Source organism: Lagopus muta, chromosome 4, assembly GCF_023343835.1.
Source record: "Lagopus muta isolate bLagMut1 chromosome 4, bLagMut1 primary, whole genome shotgun sequence".
NCBI lineage: Eukaryota > Metazoa > Chordata > Aves > Galliformes > Phasianidae > Lagopus > Lagopus muta.
The window spans coordinates 28706817-28731428 of NC_064436.1; the positions used below are offsets into that span (position 1 = coordinate 28706817).

Consider the following 24612-nt stretch of genomic DNA (forward strand, 5'->3'; position numbering starts at 1 on the left):
CAAAACAACAACGACTGAATACAGTTGCTTTGTTTTTTCCCTGATCCAGGGAAGACAAGCACATATCCATACTCAGCAGTGAGGAAGTCATAATCATTGCTCAGTGTGAAACTAATTCACTGCAAGTTTTGAATCCCACATCGTTTTCACAAATATTCAGAAATACTGGTGTTACTTCTTTGCTCAGTTCATGAGAGGGTGAATGAAGAGCATCACATCACTGACAGCTGTCAGTTCAGCCAGAGAACTGAAGCTTGCATTTGCCAGTTATTTGATCAAAAGACTACTTAAGAGACTCAAATGCGAGGTTAAAGGTTAGCCTGTATAAGGAAGCTTAGCTTGAGCTTTGAGATAGTGGTCAGGACTAGGATGACAAGCATGCGAGCATATAAAAGTGTACATTCATTAAAGCAATTGAAGAGTTTAGCCTCTAAATGAAAAACAAAATCCTTTTTTCTTGCACTGAGCTGTTCAGTCATTCTGTTTTGGAAGTGGTGGAATATACATCTGAGTACAAATTGAATATCGTCTGTTGCAAAGGTAAATGTTCAGAACTGAAGCTTTCTATTAATTTCATAGCATCATCTTTCACTGAAAAGACGAGGAACCTAATGCAGAAGGAGCTGAAAGAGTTTCTGGTTGGGTTAAATGCCATTTTCTGATGTATTTTTCAGACTCTATTACTTGATTTCCAGTCATGCTATATGCCTCCTGTAATCCTTCTTTGAGCCAGACAGATGCAGCAAACTGAAGTGTAGCATGTCTCTTCCCCTTGTGTGTATGCAGACAGACTGATGTATCAGGAAATTTGGGAACCTGAAGTACCAATCCCAGTGCTGGAACCACAGAGCAGTGCCCTTGTAGAGCCTGCTGCTGCCTTCTGCAGAGGATAGACATTCACCGTGACTCATTCAATGCGAAGGAGGCTCAGGCTGGAATTAGTATGCATTATTCAACAAGTACCAATCAGGATTGTGCTTTTCTAGGAAGTATGCAGACTTGTAATCAAAACTGTCATCCAAAAGCCTTACAATAACATCGTGGGAACTAAGATAAGAATAATCTAGACACATGGTTGAAGAAGCTTAAATTCCAAATATAAAAAAATCTGATAATAACTTTAAAAAAAAAAAAAAAGAGGTATTTGACCTTGTATGAAACAAGCATCATCTCTGTAGAACAATATTTGATATATGGACCTATGCTCTGTGCATAGCAGTTGGTGGGCTTGTGCAGTTTTTGATCCACTGCAAACTTCTCAGTCCCTGTCCTTGTAAGGAAGCAGGTGCAGGATGGCAGAATGAAAGAGACAGATGGCGAAGCCTCTCATGTTGTTTCTGGCTTTGTGAGGCAATAGAAGGGGACATAATTATGTTTATGAAGTCAGTAGTGAGCTTCACTGAAACTGTCATTGTTAACACTACAGATTTTAGATTTCTTTGAATTTATAAATAAGCAATTTTAGTGCACAAATCTTCAGAAGTAGTCTTTGAAAGTTGGTCACATTGAGCATGGGTTCCCCTAGCTGACAGCAAGTGGGTGAAGAGGAAAGAAAAATAAAAATCACTGTTCTGTGAGGCTTTGCTAGGAAAACTGTGGAGAAGCACCCAGTGAGCAGGACAGCAGTCAAGTTGTAAAGCTGTTATTGCAAAGGTGAAAAGAAAGCAAAAACAATGCCCCAAGTTGGCTTTGTAAAACACTTTTAAGTTACTTGGCACTGCTTCACCGTGCTGGACTAGGGATTTCTGGAGTACCCAATTGAGGCAATATGAAAAGATGTTCTTTTACTGACTGTGACAGCAGTATGCTTAATCTTTGCTATAAAGTGGTAAGAGTACTCCCAGGATTTGACCATCAAAAATTGTATTCAAAATTGTCACTGATGCGGAAAGGTTACAGATATATTCACAGCTAGGGACAAGGCTTAAAAATGCTCAGATTTCGTTTTCTTAGGGCTGAGGAACGGGGAGATGATTCCAAATGATTTTTGAAGAAATCTCAAGCTGTCTTGGGCACCTGCTCTAGCTGCTTGCCTGTTACTGGCATTAGAAATAAACCCTGGCCTAATATCTCAGCTCCCTGTGCTGTTACTGTCTAACTGCAGAATGTATAGATTCTGCCCTGTGTTTAGAAAGGCCATATATGGTTGCTATACACAAGTTAGAGAAATCATCTTTCTGTGTACAGCACATCAATTGGGAGGCTGAGTGAGATTTTTGAGACCTTCCCCTCCATGTGGCAAGTCTGTCCTGACATCTAGGTTAAAGAGCTGTGCTGCAAAGGTAGGTGATCTTCCCCCCTTTTCCCCTTCTCCAAATGGATCTGTGAACTTGACTTCTTTAGAAGGTTTTTGATTGAGAGAGAAAACATGAAAACAGAGAGGAAGTCTGTCAGAGTTGGATCAATTTGCCCAAACAGCTCGGTTTTTCAGCTGACAGCATTTTAGCACTCAGAGGGGAGTTGTCAAAATCTCTCTACAGGCAGCCATGTCCTTCATGCTGAGACATAACTTATATTATCCCAAAAAGAAAAAAAAAAAAAGATAAAAGTAAAGAAAAAAAAAAAGAAAAAAGAGGTGGCTTAGATTATTGTTGTTTGTTGTTGTCATTCGTTTTTGTTTTGTTTTGTTTTAAGTTAATGGAAGAAATACCCATTCTCATTTAATTTCTTTAGTGTTAATCTCTTTTCCTGCTCGATCGCTTGCTGTAGGATTAAGTATATCCCTCTTGCAGCATCTCTGCACCTTATTTTAGCTCAAACTTGGTAATAAGTTGGAAGCAGAGGCAGGCAGGCTGTACTGCTTGTCTCAAAGCTTCTGTGGTAGATCAAAAGAAGTGATTAATGAAGTTAGGGTGTGCTGACCCTCCTTGAAAACAAATTACTCATCTTCTTGCGCTTTCTTAATGACAACAGCAGATAAAAATACCTGTACTGAAGAAGATTCCTGTAACTCTTTATTGTCTGGCAGTCCCATTTGGGCTGTGGTCACTCTTGAATCACAGAAAGTGCAGAGTTAAAGTTAGTGTGGTATGTGGTTGTGTGGTGATGGAGGTCATCAAGCAAGATGAGTGGATGCATGTGAGGGGCTGGAGAAGCAGCCCTGCATGTTGAAACTGTTTCTTGGAGGCTTGCCATCGTGGATTCCTGGGGAAAGGTGTGTCTGGCACAGAAGGTGAGTGAGAGTGAGATCTTACCTGCTCAGGGAATGGTGCAAGAAAAAAGATCACAGCGGAGATATAGGTAGTACTAGGAAGGTATGATGTGGGGATGGACACCATGCTAAGCATGCAAAAACATAGACTGGAAAGTAAAAGCATATTGAAGTGGACATCTGCTATAGGCTGTCACAAGTGGAAGAAAGTGAGAGTGACAAATTCTTGGACCACATCTCACAATATTTGAAACTACAAGACACTTCAATTACCCTCTCTGTGCTGGTGACTCACACATCTACCTGTCTGCTTGAAACGTGTCTCCTGCCATATAGTCCAGCATCTCCACTGATTTCTCTGACAGCCCGCCTGGATGCTTTGCCGCTGAACTTGAAGCTCAGCTTAGCAACAACTACTGCCTGATTTCTCCTCTTCCCCACTGCTCCTATTCCTGTGTTAACAACAGCAGCCTAAATAACAAAGATAGGGCTGTGTTGTAGGCTTTATATGCGAGGAGTAAGCATGCTGTCACATGTATGGCTTTCAATAAAACCTTTGACCTGGAGCAGTGAGATATAGCACTCTAAATTATACTGGCAGGTAGTTTAAAAGCTGTCTGAAAGGCGGCAAAGAAAGGAAGCAACTGGTGGGAGTCTCTGGGGCAAGGAGTCTTGTGTGAGAACAGAGGGAGCATCTAGATACAGTGTTCCTACTGTTCACAGGTGTGGTTTTATGTTACACTGAGACTAGCTGTCCCCATTCCACCCTCACCCTGGCTCTTTCATTCTTACCCTTGCCTTTGTATTGACTCTGGCACTGCTCCTATGGCAGGATGAGTTGGATGTGCTCCTTGAGCCAGCAGAAAACTAATTGCTACTGTTTTCAGTGGGTCATTTTTCATCAGATCAGCTCTAGCTTGATCTGTACTTGCATTAATTGCGAGATCTGCTGCAAGGGAGGGTATAGAAATCTGTAGCCTTGTGAAGACCACTGTTAAATTAGTTAGCTATAATGTGAAGTTGCGTCCTTTTTAATAAATGCTGATAGTAGGAGTGGGGAGAGTAAATACAAGTGCTATTGAGAGCACTGCAAAGGACAGGGCCCTAAAAAGTGAAGTGTTGAAAAAAGAACAAGCAAGAGGAAAAAAAATAAGGCAGAGACATCTCAGGCAGGAAGGCATTCCTCCTCTAAGAAAGGGAAAACAAAGTTGAAATCTTGACAGGAAGATCTGTTGATTAGTACCTTGGAGGAAGCAGTGGGCAGCCTTGAGGAGATACCTTTCAAAACAACATAAGGAACTATTTTACCTCTGCAGGAGATGGACTGGATGGCTTTGGCTAGGTTTCTCCCAAAAAACTCTTCCAAGTTTTTCTGTATCAAGTCTTTTCAGCCCCATACAAGGCAGATTTTGCTGGACTTGATCCACAGCACATTAAGGCAGATGAAAACTTCCTGGTTGACTTTTGGGAAAAGAACAGAGTAAGGACAGTAAGAGCTGGCACAGCACTCCTCGTATCAGATTAAATCTTTGAGAGGTGGCCAAGAAAACCCTCTGAGGCGCAGCTGTATTTGCCATTTCTAAACCTGCTCTGAGCAGTTCTTGCTTATGGATATTTATCATCTCCACCAGGGCTCTGAGTATTATATTTGCTCCAAACCCCTTGGTTTCATCTGCACCAAAATCACTCTCCCCTCCCCAGTTTCCAGTGCAGGTGATAGGTAAATCATATTTCATAACATGATGAACACGTCTGGCAAGAGAAGAGTAATATGATGTGCTGTCCTTCTTTTAGCCTGCTGGCAAGATTTTGGGGAGCAGATCTTAGAAAATGCAGGTCAGCTCCCTGCCTCAGGCTCTGGAGAAAGTTAGACCTGGAGGGGGCCTTCCCTCACCTGCTGCTGTCTGTGGGGAAGACAGGAGGTATTTAACATTTTTTAATTATAACAGCATGTGTGGAGTATTTCCTCACTCTTTTTCTTCTTCTTTCCCCCCTTGTATACCAGGCAGGATAAATTCTAGGACACGTACTGGAGTCTGCAGAGCTCAAACCCTCCTAAAACAAATGCTTTAAGTCTTTAACAGAGGGCTAAGGTTCGTATAAACACAGAACTCAAACTACAACATTTGCACAGCAAAGGGAAGAATCTCACTGTGGCTTGAAGAAGCTTCCTTGCCCCTGACTTCGACTGTGTCTTGAGTTTCTGACTCCTAAAAGCTCTCTTGAAAGTATGCAACTGCCAGTAGTTAAAAGTCTCCAATTGCTTCAGCTGCTGTAATAATCAGTCTTTAACCCATTCTTCTGGCATTGTTCTTGCCAATATTTTGGTATGTAATTCTGATCTCAGTTGCAGAATGCTCCTAAAAACTCAGCTAGCCTAGAGCCACCCAAGTAATGACTGTCAAATGGCCAAAAAGGCCATTTTGATTTCCTTTCTCTCGTGGTTAAGGCTGCTGTTTGTTGTGACAGATTCAAAGCAAGAATAGTACATCCTCAGAAAAGATTAGCCTATTTTATCATGCTTTCTGCTCACACATATGCTGCCAGACGTTGTTTGTGGATTTGCATTTACTTTAAAACATGAGATGCATGCATGACAGGGTCTTAGCTAAACATCCACCCAACTCACCTCTCTCCCTGCTTCCTTTAGAGATGTTTCTTCCCCAGCTTCAGGGTTTGCATTTGACAGCCCTGTGTTGTTTTGGTAGGTACTGGGAAAATTAGCTGCATCTTGCTATAGGGAAGTGAGAACCCACCTTCTTCTTTCCTGCAAATTGATTCCTCATAGAAATCACTGGAAGGCATAGTAGTGTAATTCATGCATCAAAGTAGATTTCTCATTTAACAAAAAAAAAAGCAACAAAACAAAAGAAAAATAAAAAGTGCAGTTCTGAATCTTCTACACTCAGACTTTGTATTATATGTGGAAGCTAAGATACATGATACACGTGTATCTTAAGATATATCTACACAATATAGACGTTTTAGAGAGCTGCAATTATGTACATTCTGAAACAGCTTCAGAAACAATGATTGAAGTAGCAGTGCTGTAACTTTACTCCTGTCAAGCAAGAATGGGAGAAGAAACATTTGCTTATTGTGCTAACTGTGCAGGAGCACCCTCTTTAGCACAGTTTGTAGGTTGTCCAAAATATTCTGGTTTTGGTAACCCCTAAGTGCATAAAGTAGCTGTGATCAGGAAACTGTATGCATGCAGCCACCACCTGGCCACCCTATGGTCGTGGTGCCAGGGACCCCATCCTCCTTGTTTTAGAGCTGCTCCTAGCATTCCTGCCCTGCCCACAGACATTGTGCAGCTTTGCTCACAGGTACCATACTTTTCCCTCTCCAGTTGCTTTAAGCTCAAAGTCATTTCGGGTATGAAATACAAGAGGCAAAATGGCAAAAGTGCAGAGCTGATGTACTCAGAGAGCATCATTTGGAAAAGGCAGCTTTCTTGTATTCAGAAGTGTGTGAGGCTTTGAGGGAAGGACAAGGAATTAAGCCTGAGGGGGAGAAAAGAGAGAGTGGATGAGTTACAGTAACCCTAAGGAGTTAAAAGGACAATGAAAGATGAAAGAGTGATGTACAGATGAAAGAAAGAAACTCCAATGAAGTCTGTGAGTAAATGAAGCAGTGGACAGAATCAGTGCTAACTCTAACATGTCTGAGGTAGGGAATGGCTTTATAAAAGCTTTATTTAAAAAGAAAGCTTTTAATGCAAAATGGAAAAGGGTGGGCAGTGAGGAAATGATGTTTAGCAAAGATAATCATCGATAAAAGGCAGTAAAAAGGCTGCTGGGAGAAGTTTGAATGTATGCAGAGTAATAGGTCTAAACGAAATTTGTTTAATGGCATGTAAGTAGAGTTTGTTAGCAAGCCTGCAGCTTTTAATTTCTCTTTCCATATGTTTTTATATATTCCTATATGCTCTGTTGTTCAAAAAGACCTGTGAGGAGAGGAAAAAAGGGCAAGAAAAATGTAGTAATTTCTGAAATTAAAGAGGATAAGAGTGATATTCCTGGAAATTGCAATCCAACAAAGTGGGTGCAGTCTTCAGCTAGATAATAAATCAGATATTTATTTAAAATTCTGTTAATGAAGGATTACATAAATTTGGTCAAAAAAGTAATGTTGTCTTTTACAGATCAGCTCATACCAGACAGACTAGATTGCTTTTAAAAATTGAGTTGTTCAGCTGGGAGGAGACAGCTGCAGTGTAGAAATGAAATTTTATATGTAATTATTTTGGTAAAACCATTGATAAGTTTTCTGAGACTTTCTCTTAGAACGTGCATATTCAAATTAACTGGTGTGTGTCCAGTCCATTGTTATTAAGAAAAAATGAGGTGAAGAACTGAAATCAAAGTCTCAGGAATTAACGTGCGGTTTCACGGTTATTAACTTACTCATTAGTAATCCAAGTGAACGGATAAACAGAATGAGGAATTCAGTCCACAGAGGTGGCTGTATTCGAAGGTGCTGAAAGCATGTAGGAGACAGAGGCAGTGTAAGGGAACTCTGGGTCGTGAGAGCTGCAGGCACAGAATTAAATGAAATATTCTGTGTGAAAAGCTAGCTAGGCAGTCTTAGAAGGATCTCAAAAATAGAAGGGAGCCAGTGGAAGGTGAAAACATACCAAAGGAGGCTGGAAAATGGGTAGAAAACAGAGCGAGTGATGCAATCTAACATGACAGAAAAAGAATGTGTTGTAGTGATCTGCCATGGATGGGGACAGTTGAGAAAGGGAACTTTCACCCCCAGAGAAAACCAGGCACTGGATGCTTGGAACAGGGTCGGGAGGGAGGTCTGCACTGTCATATGCACAAGTGCTATGTATGTTTCCAAAAAGAAACAGGGGAAGCGTTTTTATGTGTAAACAGATAAGACTACTGTATTGCTAGTTTCTTGTTAGTGCATGTGTTTTTTTTCCTGTGGTTTCATTATCATGGAATCTGTAGATGACTCAAATAACTTAAGGGCAGATTTCTGAAGATGTGTGAATGTTTATTTTGTGTTTGTAAGCATCCAGATCCCTTAACAAAGTTATCCCTCGGGCCATGCCATTACATTTCCTGCATTCTTCACAAACACTATCTTTGTTCTTGTAACTTAGCAGCTTTCCAAGATGCTGCATCTCTCATGTGTCAGAGCTGAACATGTAATGGCGAGCGAGGCGCTCCTTCAATCTGCAGACATCTCTTCTGTTTCCTCCTCCTGAGGGAGGCCATGTCACCGGATGGACTTACCCCGCCACCTCTGTGCTTCACTGCCAAAATGGCGGCTACTGAGTGGAGAGAGAGACCTTGCACTCAGAAGGCAGGGCCTTTGGGGTGCTCACTCTGCCTCATCTGAGAGTTTGTGCTGCAGCAGGAAGGAGCAGAGCCGAGCTGTGCTGACTGACTGGACGTGCCAGTGAGAGCATGAAAGCCGCTGGCAAAAACAGCATTGTTGATGTTTATGCAGTGTTGGCCAGGCCTGAATCCTTGCAGCACGCTACGCAAAAAAGCAGCAGAGAGGGAGAGGGAGCAAACTGCAGTGGCACTCCAGCATTAACCCTTCTTTTTTTCAGCCGATCACATGGCACAAGGGCCTCTCTGCCCCTCTCCTGCTGCTTACAGGATGGCTGCATGCTGTCAGCCATTCCTGTCCGCTCTACTGAACCAGCCATGATGGCGGCTGCTCCTCACAGGCAAGAAGAGTAAAGGAAACGGAACCTGACTGAAGCAATTAGATACAAAATTGGCAACTTCATCACGTGTTACTTTGATGATTACATTTGATTGCTGTTTACTTTTTTACCTGAGAGCCGGCTGCTGAAACACCAGATGGTTATAGTCAGAGTGGGATTTGGAGAGGGCCGTGCAAGCTGTTGTAATACAAGGCAAGCCCAGCTTTCCATCAGCAAGAGAGGCATCTTGACCTTTGGTATTTTTTTAGAAATAGACTTTTTTTCTTCTTCTTCTTTTTCTTTTTTTTAATTATTAAAATTGGCCCACTAATTTGAAGAGGTGCAGTTATTTTTGGAGTGTTCCATAAAATTTGGGAAGGGCCTGAAACGATCTGTTTCCTCTCCCATACGCACAGGTACCCGAGCAACAGCTCGGAAGTGGCTAGCCTGTGGGCAGCTCTTCAGGCTTTTGAGGGAGATCAAATAGACTTCTGAAGTAATAGATGTGCAGTTGTGCATCAAAGCTTAATAAACGGAGAGACGGTCATGTGAGCACGGGAGGCCCATGTCCCACTTTACGGTGCTACAAGGTCTGCTGTGCAAACCCAACATGTACAGAAGACAGCTAAAGAACCAGGGGACTTGAAGAGGGAAAGGTTGAGTGCTTCTACCCTCTTTTTATAAGATTTACACATTCTCCTTTCCAAGTGTTTCCTTGCTATAGCTGGACCTGGAGAGGGGGAATTGCCTGGGGATGATCAGTCCTAGAGCTGAGGCTTGAGGTAAGCATCCAGAACTGCTAAACTCATATAAGATGGACAGGAATTGGTATAATTTGGAAAAAACTTGTTCTGTCAGTCTTTGTGACTGACTTGAGCTGTGCCAGTGACATCATCCTCAAGATCTTACATTGTTTCATTAGGCAAAATTATGTTATTCAATGGAGTAGTGTTATTTAATGTGTTATTTAATTTTGGGTGGTCCTGCATGGAGCCAAGAATTGGACTCTGTGATTCTAATGGGTCCCTTTCAACTTGGGATATTCTGTAGTCCTATGATGCTATGAGTCATTGGGAAAACGTTTAATACTGTTAAATCTGGAAGGACTCATTACTTTGGTAATCAAGTTTTGCCCCCTGACGTAAGTTTCCTCTGTGTACTTGTGCAACATTACTACTGCTGAGGCCTTCTTCAGCCACTGCCCCTTGGCTCTCTTCCCTTAGCCCCCTCAGATGTCACCATTGCCAGTAATAGTAAAATCAATGAAAAAATGTGATTCTGTTGATTAACAAGAAGGTTTGCAAGGGATCTTGATCATGAACGCATAATGTGGGCCACAGATAGCAGTGGAGAGCTGGAGAGATTTTGTTTCTCATATGGAAAGACTGATGAGTCTCAAGACTAAGTTGGTATTCGTGCCCAGAAAATGTAGCACAGGTGTTGTATGCATTGCTTTTATATAAAGTATTAACACTTAAAATTTGATTTTTTTAGCATTTTGAAAAGCATACTGTCTGACAGGAGTCAAGTTTGATATTTTTTGGAAGAGGTATGTTTTGTATCAGCAACAAGTAGACAAAAGCTTTCAGCAACTTGTTTCATTTGTCACAAGTGAGCATTTGATGCTACTGCTTCCTCCATATTAGGTAGAAGCTTTTATAAAACATTCATAAATGTTCATGAATTCTATATTACTACTGAATCATAATGAATGTCTAAGCAAACTTGCAGATATTTAGCAATCTTTTATACTGTGCACGTCTTCTTTACTCCAACCTAACCCTTCAAAACGGGCACTGAGCACTGGCACAGGTTGCCCAGAGAGATTGCGGATTCCCTCATATTGGAAATCTTCAAACCCGAAATGGATGCAGTTCTGAGCAATTAACTTTTGCTGTCCTTGGACTGGACTAGCAATTTCCACAAGTCTCTTCCAACCTCAGTTATTTTGCATTTTGGTAGTGTCTGGGATGCAGCAAACGAGGAGCCTGTTGCATAGTTATTAGGACACTGATCTGCACTTCGAGCAGCATGGAGTAGAGCAGGCTTCCTATTTCCACTGCAGAACCAATCAGCTATTAGATGATGACTTGTATTCATTAATGACATTAAATGGATTTTTAACATGGAAACGAGAAGAGGAAAGCAGGGTAACTCATTATTAGCTATGGGTTTGCCTGAAGCAAATTTCCCGTGTTAAAACACTTAAAAGCAAATATAGAATTTATGGTGTGTCATTAGATTTTAAACCTAAATAAGTCCAGTTGTTGTATGGCTAATAATGCAAATTATAAGTCAGCTTCAGTGTAAAGCAATAAATATGTACTGTCCACTTAAACATGCTTTACCCCTCCTCCCTCTTTTCCATTAATATTTTATACCCCTGAAGAGATGTTCTCAACATATTATGTACACTAGCATACTGTTCTCATGGTATTCCTGGATTTCATTACAAAGAAGCCTGAAGAGTGTACCACTGCTCTGCTGCTTGTGATGCTAGCTTGGAAATTGCTTGGAGCAACAACAGCAAGTGTCAACAGGGAGCCATATTAATTATTTGGAATGTGCCTCATAAGAGGAATCAACTGCTTTTATTGCAGCACGAATATTACTTGAAACAGGAAGGTTACTCTAGCTGTTATCGTAATCTATGTGTCATTAACTTTCCGTGTTTAGAAAAAGAGATTAACAACCCTGTAAATTGTTACAGTAAATAGATGAATTATAACAACATGTTTTTTATTATAAATAAAAGTTTCTTGATATAGTTGCTTCCAAATTACTGGAGAAGAATTGAGTCTCTACCTACTGGGAAGCTGCATGGCAGTGTTGAGAACAGAAAAGCTTCCATTCAGGTGAAAGCAACGCTAAACTCCACAAAGCAGTATCTGTATCTTCTGCAGATGGGACAAACAGATGCAGTTGTACTTCATACCATACTTCCTTCAGAAATTTTTGTGACACAGAACTACTAGTTTGCCTCTTAGAGTGAAATTAACACATTGAATGGGTTTCTGTGAAACTGGTTGACTTCTGTGGCATATGGCCCCTTAAGAGAACATTGTGCAAAATGTACATGGTAAAACAGGTATAAGTTCTGAGTAGATGCCTCTACAAAATGGAAGTTCATCTTCCTTTTGAACATTAGTGTATGTGAAAAATGTGCTTTAGAAAAAATACAAACCTGTTCTGAGTCCTGGGCCACAAAAATGTTGTATGTTCAATTATACCCTAATAGATTTCTGTAGAAAACAGCACAACTAAAACACTTATTTGTCCACAGGGCAGGCTCACCATGGGCAGGTTTCCTATATTGCCCCACCAATCCACCTCGATTCGGATCTGGAGCGACCACCATCTAAGGGTGAGTCAGAGGTGCAGTCTCCATGCATGTGCATTGTGAAAGGGCCAAATACATGAGTGTATGTCATTCATTTGTTCATTGAGTAGCTGCAGTTAGCATGCTTCATGCAAGTGCTCAGGAGCAAATAATTTCCTATGGAAGTATTGTATGAGAGAGAACTGTGTCCCATGTGCCATATTATGTAGCTTTGAGTACACCATTTTGTTCACAAGTCACATTGCTTTCTCCACTAGCTCACTTCTGGGATATGTTAACTTCAGCTCTTACCCTCTGCATGCTGCATTTCCTTTCTAATTGTAGTGCACAGGCAAAGGGGACTTGTAGCAGTATACAAAAGAGCATATTTCGGCTGCCTTCAGGTGAGTGAAAGTATATAGGTATTTTGCAGCAGTTCAGTCCTGGATTCCATCCATGTTACCATTATCAAGGATTTTTTCAAAATTGGTAGAGAGACATGGTAACTCTAGAGGATGACTCCAGTTTTAGGCTACCTAATTAGTAGCTAATATGTGTGGACTGAACCCAGAGTAGCTCTGCTAAGATATGTGCCTCTGTTGAATTGTGAAAATAAGGTGATATGAAAGTGAGCCTTTGATTTCTCAGCCTGATTTAGAGGATCTTCACCTAGCTGCATTGTGGTGAGTCCTCACTGGAGGATTCCCCGTGGCCTGTGGAAATGGGCTCAGACCCAGAGTATGCATTCACTGCTACAAATCAAGCAGCGTATGAAGAGATTTCTTGATCGGCTTCAGGAATGTGTAGGAACAACAAACACAAGGAGTGTTATGGAAGAAAGGAATGGGAGGAAATATGGCAGCCAAAGTGTGCTAGCAGGCGGATAACACTATAGATTAGGGTTTTTTTTTGTTTTGTTTTGTTTTGTTCCCTTCTCCTGCCCTTCAAAACACATTGCAGTGGCAGAAAAGGTATGGGCTTGTCCTTTGTAGGGATTTTGCCGTTCTGCCTAAGTACTGTAAGGCTGAGAGCACGTTTGTGTGGGTATATGTTTCTCTAAAATATGTGCTTGAAAAATATGTTAATGAAAGATTAATCTGGATAGGTTCACTGTCATTACATTATATGAAAAAATCTGTCCTCTGAATTTCACTTCTTTGTGCATTTCTAATATTCTCAGAGACAGAACAACCTTTGTGTCAGTGAATTGCAGCTGCAACTGCAAACATATTCCTACACCTCCAATAGCCGAAGGACTTTGTAGTCTAAATGAAAGCATACCATTAATGCACTTGGTATGAAAGGCTGTCTTAAGTTCAAGTGAGCTTTTCCATCACCATCCATGCGTCTTGAGCCGTAATTCGATCAAGTAAATGTTTGTTTCCCTTTGTAAGTGTGAATGTGTTTTCTCAGCTGATGAAGTAATGAAAATGAAGGAATTGACTCTTGCTATACAAAACCAGCCTCAGCACAATTATTCATTGCTAGCTCCTCTTGCATCTCTATGAGGTAGAACTATGTTCTGGAGGGCAGATGATGCTGGATTCACGGTGCTGTCTCCAAAGTTAGTCTTGTTGTGAGTCAGATCGATCACATACAGTCTCCTGGCAGTCTACAGCTTCCATTCATTTTTGGGTGAGGTACACCCAAAGATGAGATTTGACACATATGAAATTGTCAACTTATTCTAAGCTACATGAAAAACTCAAGGTTTATAATAAAACTTGCCAGCCAAAAGCAGATTTTTTAGCAAAGCACTCCAATAAAGCAGAAACAGACAGGAATTTCAGGACCTTCTCACTCAAATCCTACTTTGATGCTGAGTGTAATGATTCAGAACTTAATTAGAATAGGTCAGTGTACATCTTTGTCATGGAGTCTGAAGCAGCCTATATGGAATGGAGCAGCAAGGAGAATGAAACAACAGCAAAGATGATGCTGTGCCTTACTTTCTCCAAGGTAAAAGAGCTAAGGATTATCAAAAACCTTCAGTAATCTGCCATTTGGGAGGGCATAGCTACCTCTGCAAGATGAATGCCACTGCCAACAGGAGCAGGGCAATGTCTATCACGCAGAACAGTTGCAGCACTTGCAGAGAAGGTAAAATAGAGTTTGTTCAACATAAACTGCTGCATTAACTGCTTCCACTGGGCCATCCACCCCCCAACTGAGACATTTTAAAGAAAGGACTGCTTAGTGTGGAAGGAATTATGTTGCTGGTGCCACATGCTGGTAGAAGGACTTGAATCCCTTTTGTAATTTAATGGGAGAGAACCAGGGAGGCAGCCAATCCATTAGCTGGTGTCTGGGGGGGTGTTAAAAATATGGTAATTGGTACTGTCTCCTGAGGAAGAGCAAGGCTTTCCTTTGGCCCTGGGACATGTACATCTAGCTATGCATACGCTGCCTCATTTCCAGCCTCAGTGCCCAAAATCCATTAGGACATTCTAAAAATCCTGGTGTGATTTTTTGTTTGTTTGTTTTTTTCTAAGCATGTAGCAGTTATAAAGTGGCTCTTTTTTGGGCTACATTTTCTGAGACTATGGGACACACTCAGATTATGTTTCAAGCTTTATCCCGTTGCCACAAGGTGTATTTAAAAAAAAAAGGAGGACAAAACAACCTTTATCATGAAGCAATTGTTGATTCTCCACAATTTCAATAACTGGGACTTCAAATATAGAGTACCAGTTTACAACAGTGAACATAAACCACTAAATGCTTTAGTTGCTTTGATGCCCTTCATTGCCCTTCCATGTTCTCCCTAGCACTGAGCTGAACACCAGTTACTGGTTAGTGTTGCACTTAAAGTGACAAAAAGAACATAGGTGATAGCCACCTTACAGTTTTAATTGTAATAATTGAAAATTGAGCCAGGTTAAGGATATAAAAACATCTTTCCTTCCTGTATTAAAAACTGTACAGATTTAGCGCTGTTGTGGGTCTATGCAGTTGCAATTGTCAGCTGGCAGATTTATTGGTAACTGCTTCTTCCTTCTCCTTTTTAAAAATTTTATCACTGGTGACATTTACCCACATTGTTTATGCATGCAGTGCATTTTTACCTGCCTTTCAGAGTCCTGATGCTCGTGCTGAATAGAGTATAAACTCCAGTAGTTTACTAGTACATTAGTGTCATCATACATTACAGGGTAATTACTCTGAGCCACTGCTCTGTATAGTAATGCAGTAATGACACCGTAAATCACTTAATAGAAATAAGGTGCTGTATCAGCATTTGAAACAAGATGCTGATTTTTACCCACCCCGTTTTTAATTTGAGAGTATTTTCAAATTAGTTCCATATATGAAGCATTGTTAACCATTATTTTTATACTTCCTCTCAGTCTGATGATTCAGGTGCATTACTTATATTCACCTGTTTACACTGTCCGTATGCAGAATGATTCCAGGGGTAGATAAGTTCTTGGACCACTGAATATAAGTAAAATGCCATGGGGTTGCCAAAGCAGTCACAAAGTTGTGTCTTCATCATGCATGGTCCCGATGATGATGCAAGCTAGGAACTGGTGGCTAGATTTTGAAATCATAGAATCATCTTCGTAGGCCTCCTTTGGATGATCCCTAATAGTTTTTTTTTGTCCTTTTTGTATCATGGCACCCAAAACTGCACCCAGTGCTGGAGGTGAGGCTGCACAGTGCAGAGCAGAGTGAAACAACCCCTACCCTCGCTCGGTGGCAGTGCTGGGTCTGGAGCACCCCATGGTATGGTTAGTCATTTGTCTACAGGATACACTGCTGTCTCAGATCCAACTTATCATCAACAAGAATGCTCAAATCCCTTTTCCAGAGGGCTGTTCTCCAATCTCTTAAGCCTCCCATTTTGAGGCTAGTGTATAAAGAGAATCTACTTACCTTGGTGAGCTCTGTTCCCTGTCTTCCATGGGTAGCCAACAGTGTTCCAAGAACCTTTCTTTCACTTGGGCAGTCCTGTTTTACTGAGCTGTAGCTGTCAATCATTGTACTATGGCACCAAACCCTTTCTTGTAGTCATACTTGTGATCTCATAGGCTGAGAATTAAACCTATGTTTAAAAATGGATCATTGGTTACTGATAATAGCAAGGAATTTCACAGATAAGGGTGATTCTGATACACTGCCTTAGAAAGAAATTCGATGGAATTATCATATATAGCAATAAATTAAATTTAACATTTGGACTGAGTTTCCACCAGGTACTAAAATACAGTAGATAGAGTGAATTAAACTTACTGTATCCACACACTAAAACTATTTATAAAGCTTTATTGAAGCAGATTTGGGTGCATATGTGGAGTCATATTAAACATGAAATATATGTCTGGCTTTTAGAACTAGGCAGTCCAAGAAGCTCTCCTCCCCCATTGAGCTAGCATTTTGCAAAGGTTTCCTTCAAAATCAAAGCTCAAGGGGAGTAGTTGTCTTGGAGATTAATACACTTAAAGTCAGTGTGTTTCCAAAACAAGAAATTATTAGCAACACCATTTATTGCTCCCCAGCTCTGCTAATATATAGCAAATAAAGGAGAGATGGGAGGTTTCTCACCCTTCCATGTGTATTTCTCAAGCAAGCAGGTTGTTCTGGTCCCAGCTTGGGTATCGGACTGTTTTCCTGTAAATCTCAGTTACATGGTTCAGCTTCCTTAGGCACAGAATCTCTTTTATAGGAAATCCTGTTGGATTTGCTATCAGGGAGACAAGCAGAGGTTTTGCTGTTTTTCTTCCTTTCTCTCCAGCTCAGCGGTGTGCCCCTTTATGCATCTTTCCCTCAAAAGCTGGGCCCACTTTATCATTTTTCTTCCTCTTTACATTTGCAAAGTCTGAGGAATAGTCAACCGCTCCTGAGCATCAGAAGCACTGCAAAATCTTATTACCAAAAATAGATCAGGTTTTGGGATGCACACATTCTGGGCCTTTTTTTTCCTCCTCCCAAAGGTCCCTCAAAAGGTCGCTGGTTTTGCAGATGATGTGGGAGGATGTGACAGCTGGTTACCAGCAAGGCTGGTTGCAGAGCCCAGCACTCCTTCCTTCCCAGACCCAGAAAGGGGGACACAGCGCAGTGTGGCCCTGTGGCGCTTCCTGTGATAATTGAAGCCGACGCACAGAGCCACATGTCTCATGCTTGCCAGGCCCTGAAACACCCACTGTCCTGCTTTCCTCTCCCGTTTTCAAGGCTACGAGAGAGATGTGCTGTTTGGATGTTTCTGCTCAGAGCTGATGGTGACCAGATACCTCCTAATTCCTTCCAGGATTTTTCCGTTTTTGCTCAAGCCTCCTTAATTTACTCAGCTTGGGAGTCCTTTACAGTGTCCCTCTGCTTTTCTTCCAGATCCCAGTTGTACTTAACCTTGCTCCTTCCCTTTAGGGTTAGTTACAGCAACACATCTTTCTGATTCTTAAGGCAAAATTACTTTCCTGCCGTATTTCAGGAGGAGGTGTCCAAGTGAGAGGCTATTTCACCACTTTAGAGCCATGATGAGACCATGCACTGGATGGTGGTCAGGGTCTCCCATGCTTGGCAGCTTATTCCCTTGTCCCCATCCAATGCTGGGTTGCCATATGATGTCTCACCCTTCATCTGTCTCCTGTTGTTTTCTTTGCTTTTGCTCAGCCTTTTCTCCAACAATGACTGCTCTTGGGGCTTTTCTTTTACAACCACTGTGTACACACCACCACAGGATCTCATTCCTCCTGAGCTGGGGAATAAACACCCATTGATTGCAACAAGCAAGAGAAACATATGCAGAATTTTCTCATCTGAGAACTGCTGTTTCACCAGTTATTTGGAGGTGACCATTCACAGTAAGCGCACTGTAAAGCTACTGTCATTGGAAAGGTTTCTCCATGACTGCGAGCATTACATGTGCAGTGAATTTTGAGCTGTCTTACTTTGAAGGCATATGTATAGAATCATTTGCTGGATTATTTATTTTTCACTTGAACTCAACTTTTTGTCATGATAGGCAACTCATTTAAAGGCTTCAGTTTCTGCACTGGAGATGAGTCTTTAAACAGCTCAGTGTAATGATAGAGAGTTGTGAAGATAATGGAGAGTAAGCTCTGATAAAAGTATATGATGCTTTTCCCAGTCTTATCCACAGCTCTTCAAAAATCTGTTGTCACAGTTCAGATTTGTTCTGAAACGTCCATCTTCCTGGGTATTCTGACTTCCCTGAAGCAGGCAGATGCTTTGAACATAGGTCGTGCTCAGTATTCATAAATTCCTCATCTAGGTATTGTGAGCGATGATAACTGGCATCATGTGCAGAGTGGTCAGAGCTCCTGGAAATCCTGCAGCAAGCCAAGAGTCCTCCTGTTGGCTTGTTATGATCAGCAAGGCCCTCTTTCTGTCCTATAGCTAATCCGATTTCTTTTTACTCTGGTGTTGAACTGTTGCTCTTATTTCTTTGGAATGTGTGTTTTCATAGCAGAGGAGGACCTCAGGGCATTGCTGTTTATTTATAAGATAACAGCGTTCTCTCCAGCAGAAAGCTAGAGCTAACAAAGTCTCTCAAGGAGGAGTGCTAAATCGCGTATGCTGGTGGGAACTGTTCAAAGTATTTACACTTGAAAATATTTAAGGAATTGAAGGGAAGAAGGAGTCTGAGTGATGTTTAACACCTTTTACGTTATTCCTACAAGTCTTAAAAAAAAAGCATTTTAACTTGCTTTTTTTTTTTTTAACCAACTAGCTGCCTCCTTGCATAGGAGCTTCTCTATGGAGATTAGCATAAAATGTGATTTAAAGTGCCGTGAATTGTTATTATTTTTAGGCTTTTTCAAGATACAGTATGATCTGATATGTGCAAAGTGGACAGAGATGCCTACCCAGGAGATTGTTTTGACAATGGGTTTCATTTTCCAGTGTACTGAGTCGTGCCACTCACTATCAGTGGGGGAGGTTCTCACCTGCCCAGCAGTGGTAACAGCTGGAAAGCAGAGCCAGCCATGGCAGTACACCCTCAAGCATCACTAATCCAAAGTGAATGTCCTATTACCAGCTTGAGGAAAAGCTGTTGAACTAATTCAATGTGGAAAATGAATGCAACACTGCATACAGTGTGAGACTCTTCTCAAACTTTTTTTTTTTCCATTTTCTGCCAGACTAATTTTTGGCTACACTTCTTTTTCTGAAATATTTATAGGGCAAATAACTGTTTTAAATGAGCAGATGGGGGAGACATAAGACAAGCTGTTAAATTAATAAACATGTGTGGTGCTTTATCAGTAAGGGAGCCCATTTTGGCATTTCTTCTGGATGATTTGTACGGCCTATCACCATTGCACCTGGTGCAGGGACAAGAAATGGGCACTTAATAACCAAACAATGTGCAAACTCCTTCCATTATAACTTCATTATGTCAGATATAATCGTCTATAACTAGATGTCAGATCCATAATTTATGTCCAGCTTCCCTGTGGAATAGTGGCCTTATGAATGAATGGCCCCATTAATGGGAAGGAGCTTTTACTGTAACTTTTCCCCTCCTGGTACACAGTCCATTTTGTCATCTGGTATTAATTCTGAATCACTTCAGGGCTGCAGAAAAAAAATGCCTGTTATATTTATATTTGTGTAATGGGAGAAGATAGCAAGTAAATCATACAAGAGATCAAATTTCAGGTCCACCAAATTCCAAAACCACGTGTCTATTTAGAAGAGAATGATATCAGTCTGTAGCAATTTGATTAGAAGGCGTAACTGGTCTTCACTTTGCCCATTCAGAGATGCTAAAAGGTGCACAATCTGGGATAACGTTACTTACAGGAACTTGCTGCCATCACTGAAGAGTGTAGTCCAGGAAAGGTTATATCTGCCATGCTGTTTGTGTTGTTTGCCAGGTCCTGCTTCTTAAATCATGTGAGGCCTACTTGTAAAAGCACTCCATGATGTACATGATGAAGTATGTCATCATCACCTGAAAAGGGGTATAGGGGGTAATGGGGATTGTTCTGGACAGGACTTGTGGATATTAACAAGAATTTAAAATTCCAAGGATCAGAGAGATGCGAATCTCATTACAAAAGGTTTTTTATACATTTATAGGACTTTTTTTTTTTTTAATATTTTTTTAATATGCAGCCTTGTTTGAGTGGCAGAGAATTCCAGGAGTGAACAAATTGATACTCTGAATCTGCAAGACAGTTTGTTAGCAGTACAGTTAGGAAGCCATCCTAATGTGGCAGTACTTTGGTGCAGTTACTGAGTTAGAAAACAGATTTTATTCCATTGCAGCTACAAGAGGTAGTGTTTGTTTTATTCTTCACTGAGATGAAAAATTTTTCACTGGATGAAAAGTTACCCAGTTAATACTATTTATAGTAGCAGACGACTTCTTAGTGTTTGGTAGAGTTTTCCATTGCCAGAATGAAATTATTTTTAGACTAGATAATAAATGCTATGTTTACCTAACAAAATATTAATGCTTCCTGGACTTGTAACTTGGATTTCTGAATGGCACGTATGCTAAAATATTTGAAGTGGTGGAATGTTGTGTTACATCTATAGCATTTTCTACTGGCAAATTTTTTTTTTCTACTTTTTCTTTAATGTTGCTGTTATATTAGAGCTTTTAGTCACCAAAAAGAGCTTCTAGAAAATTCAGTGTCCCTTGGAAGATCTTTTCTCCTTTGCAAAAGTAATGTAAGAAATGTAAGTTTGGGGTTAGTTTCCACTAACCCCACTGCATGGGGGGTAGCAAATGTCCCATGTCCCACTGCATTCGTTGGTAGCAAATTAGTTGACAAAAGTGATCCAAAGTGACCCTGTTGCTGTGCCACCTAGATGCAAGTATGAGATAAGTTAGGAAAGTCAGTTGGTAAAGACTTGGACTGTTCTAATGGAGACTGGCTGCCTTCCAATAAATCATAGAAGTGTCTTAATAGTCATTATCAAGTTTGGTGTAATCTCACTGAAGTTCATCAGACTCATGCTGGGCATTTCTAGAAAGTCAACCAATTTCCCATGCGAGCAAATCATGTTAGATTCACACATGCTGTTGACAGCATTGAGTCAAAAGATGAGTTCTTGTGTTCATATGGTAGCTCTTCAGGGAGCTATGCAGTGGGATTTCTGTTGCTAAACAGTAGTGCTTTTCTACAGCATTTGGCACTTGGAATTATTTGGAGTTGAATCAGAAACTGTTGGAAAAAAAGATACTTCCAGCAAGCGGTCAGTTTTCCAATTCCTTCTAATGTGCTTGGTTTTAGAGTCCAGTTCAGTCCTTGAATTTCCTGAAAATGAATTGTTGAATTTTTATTCTTCCCTTTTTATATTGTTCTGTACAGGAGAATTCTAGTGATGTGTTACAATCTGTTCAGAAAGAGATGTATTCCAATGAATTGGGTACCCAGCTCCTGAAAAGGTCTTTTGGAAATCTCAGTCTCAATAAATGCATGCTAAATACTGATTAACAGATAAGCATTACGAAGCCTTGTTGTTGAGATTGTGTCTTGGCTCTCTCTTAAGAGGTTTTGTTATTTAAGCTTTTCAGCCAAGTAAATTTGGCATGATATTATGATAACTATGATATTTGCACAGAAGACAAGAACTGCTATCTTCTAGATCCTAGTGGTTTATTACTGCCTTCACATTGGCTCAGTAGAGTTCATTCTCCCTGAAAACATTCAGGATGCAGTATTTAAAATATCTCAACTGCCTTTGAGAAAGAGAGATTTGGTTTGGTAAAATTAGTTATAAGAGTTAGAGGTCCAAGGGACGTGAGGGCACAATCCAGCCCCTGGGGCTGTTGGCCAAGGAGCTGCCATGGGTGGGGAGAACTAAATGGACATGGGACAAGGAGAAGACTTTGCCCATACCCAGATGAGGTCGCCTGTACATGTTAGCTCTGTGTTTAGGCTATACTCTTAGTGCAGCCAAATGTATCAGCCTCCAGCTGATAGGAGTTTGCATGAAATTCTCCTCTCATATGGGTGTGGTCTAAGGGACACACAAGCTCTTACCTTTTTCCTTTTGTAGATGTGGTACACTGGGACTCTTAAGAATGGACAGCTCTAGATTAAGTATGCTAATCTGTAGCAAGTTTATCCTTTGCTTCGTTGCAGCTTTATTTTTCCTGGAGAAAATTGGTAGTGCTTTCTTCATAAAAAAATGACCGCAATTATGGATGCTATCCTGGTAGTCTCTCCTTTAGATTTGCTGTATTTCCTCTACATCCTGGTTTCATCTTTATTTCATTAAGAGTGCTGCTTTGCGCAGATATGTGTGCATGTGCCTCTATTATGCCCACAAATTTAGCAGTAGACATGCAGCAAAATAATACTGAGTAAACAATTACATTTCATTTTCTGGAATAAAAGGAAATGTGTGTTCATAAATCTTCCTTTACAAAATCTGTGTTTGGGAGTAGAAAGAAGATGAGGTTTCTAAATTCATGAAGGCCCTTTGCAGTGGAATCCTGTGTGCCACTGAAGTGTAACAAGCTTATTTATATTTTATTGTGCTTCTGGATCAAGCTGTATTATTATGGGCTGCATTCCCCAGATACTATAGCTGTTGCTAAGGAAAGGGTACATTATGTTAATATCTTGTGATAATAACTATGCAAGCTAGGTTCTGTAGGTTGATAAAGGTAAGGAGAAAAAAAAAATGAGGTTAATGCACTGTTTCGATTAGAGACTCCATAGATTGTAGGTCACATTTAAAGACATAAATTAAGCTTGAATTTGAGAATTCAAGAGAAAATGCGAAAAAATCAAACAATTGACAGAATTTATTTACTGAACTTCTAATTTGCTTAGCAGTAGGGATCTGGAACCAGCCCGGCTAAGAGAAAACTTGGCAGAAGCGAACTAAATGCTTTTACCAGACATGTTCAGTGAAAAATTTCTCAGCATTTTTCATGCCTTAATGTGTTCTGATCATGTAAACAGAACATTCATCCTTAATCCCTGTTTCCTGGCCATTTCCAGTGCTGGTGTCTTTTATGTGATTTAGGTACCTTCTGATTCATTTAATGTTAGGTTGATTCACTAAGAGCCTACAGTCAAGCAGTACACAGCACAATACGTAAAGTAAAATGGCAACATAATGCATTCACTTCAGTGTGTGAAAGAAAAGGCCAGAGTCACAAGGAAGATAATAATGTCCATGCTGGGTATTTTAAAAAATATGCTATACAGACTGTATTGATGAGTATTATAAAAATGTTTACAAAACAAGTAAAATAAACAAGGAAGGATCTTGGCATTCTTCCTAAGGGAACGCTCTGAACCAAGTTTCTGCTTTCCAAACTGCTTTCTCATTAATAATGCTGCCAAGGCATGAAACAGCCAGACAGAGGGCTGAATGGTTAGGAGCCTGTCCGAGTGCTCACATACCCTGCAGCATGAGCATGCACGTAGCTGATGCAACAAGAACAGCGTCCTTGGAAGCATCTTGGGTGACCACGGACACAGTGCTTTTTGCTCCAATCTCGTACAGTGGATTCTATGACCCATAACAGGGCTTCAGTAAAGTTAACATTGCATATTGCTAGTAAAGCCATTATAATTCACGTTATACCTCATTGTGCGCACCCGAGCGTAGAAAGTAAGGTGCCTGACTTGGAAAGTTTCACTCACTTAGAAAGTAAATACAGGAGAAGAGAGTAGATAGAGAGGTGGGAAGGCAAGTAGAAGTCAGTACTAAGAGGCAGTGGGTACTTCATGCTGGAAACGTGTGTTGTAAAGAAGGAAATGGAATGGATGAAGAGATTACTTTGCATTCAGAGAGTATTTGGGAGGGGAAGCAGAAGCTAGAACATCACTTCAGGTGAGGAGGAAAGATTTGGATAGGAGAAAAAGACCCTGCAGAAGCTCTCAGGGAAAGGCAGCATGTGCTGAAAATAGCAGGAACCCTGAGACACACAGATGTAGGGAAAGCTGATCTGTCTGGGGTGACATGTTACCAGGGTGTGGACTAGAGATGGGGCCAGTGGGAGAGCTATGAGAGGGTAACAGCAGACTGCAAGGTTTGGGAGAGGGTGAGAGCAGAGGGCTTGTTGAGCAAGCCGTGCAGCTGGGAGTGGTGGAAGGCTAGATGAGCTGGAAAGGGAAGGATTAAATGCTTGTGTTGCGTTATACATAACACATATAGAGGTTTAAAATAGCCCTCCTCCAACCCTTTAGCTTAGGACAGTTGGGAATTTCAGCTGCTGGACTGCTACCTCCAGCAACTAAGCACATGGTAATAACAAACTTACCCTCCTGCTTTCCCACCCTCAGCAGCCATTCCTACTGACTCTCTTCTTCCCAGCTTTCGCACCAAGTCGCTTCAATTTAACAGCAAAAATCTAGACTTCTCCTTGAGAATCCTTAACTGCTCCTTGCCTGCTTTCTTGGCAGAGATACAGAACTCAGCCCAAATATTGAGAGAGAACAGATCACTAATGTTTCTCAGTCTGTCAAAGTCTCCTTGTCAAGCTGACCCCTTGTATCTTCTGCTCCTGTCCCTTTTAGACAGATTGAGGCA

At 40.9% G+C, this 24612-nt stretch overlaps 1 protein-coding gene across 26 annotated transcripts in view; it reads left to right on the plus strand.

The window, feature by feature from the left end:
• ADGRL3 (adhesion G protein-coupled receptor L3) overlaps positions 1-24612 on the plus strand; it is a 492302-nt gene that overhangs the window by 335301 nt on the left and 132389 nt on the right. For 25 of the 26 annotated variants that reach the window (XM_048942764.1, XM_048942787.1, XM_048942790.1 and 22 more), the window contains one exon: positions 12106-12186. The exons of the other annotated variant lie outside the window; for it this stretch is intronic. In XM_048942764.1, the coding sequence (XP_048798721.1) occupies positions 12106-12186 (81 nt within the window). The remainder of the gene's footprint in view (positions 1-12105; positions 12187-24612) is intronic. 26 annotated transcript variants of the gene reach the window in all.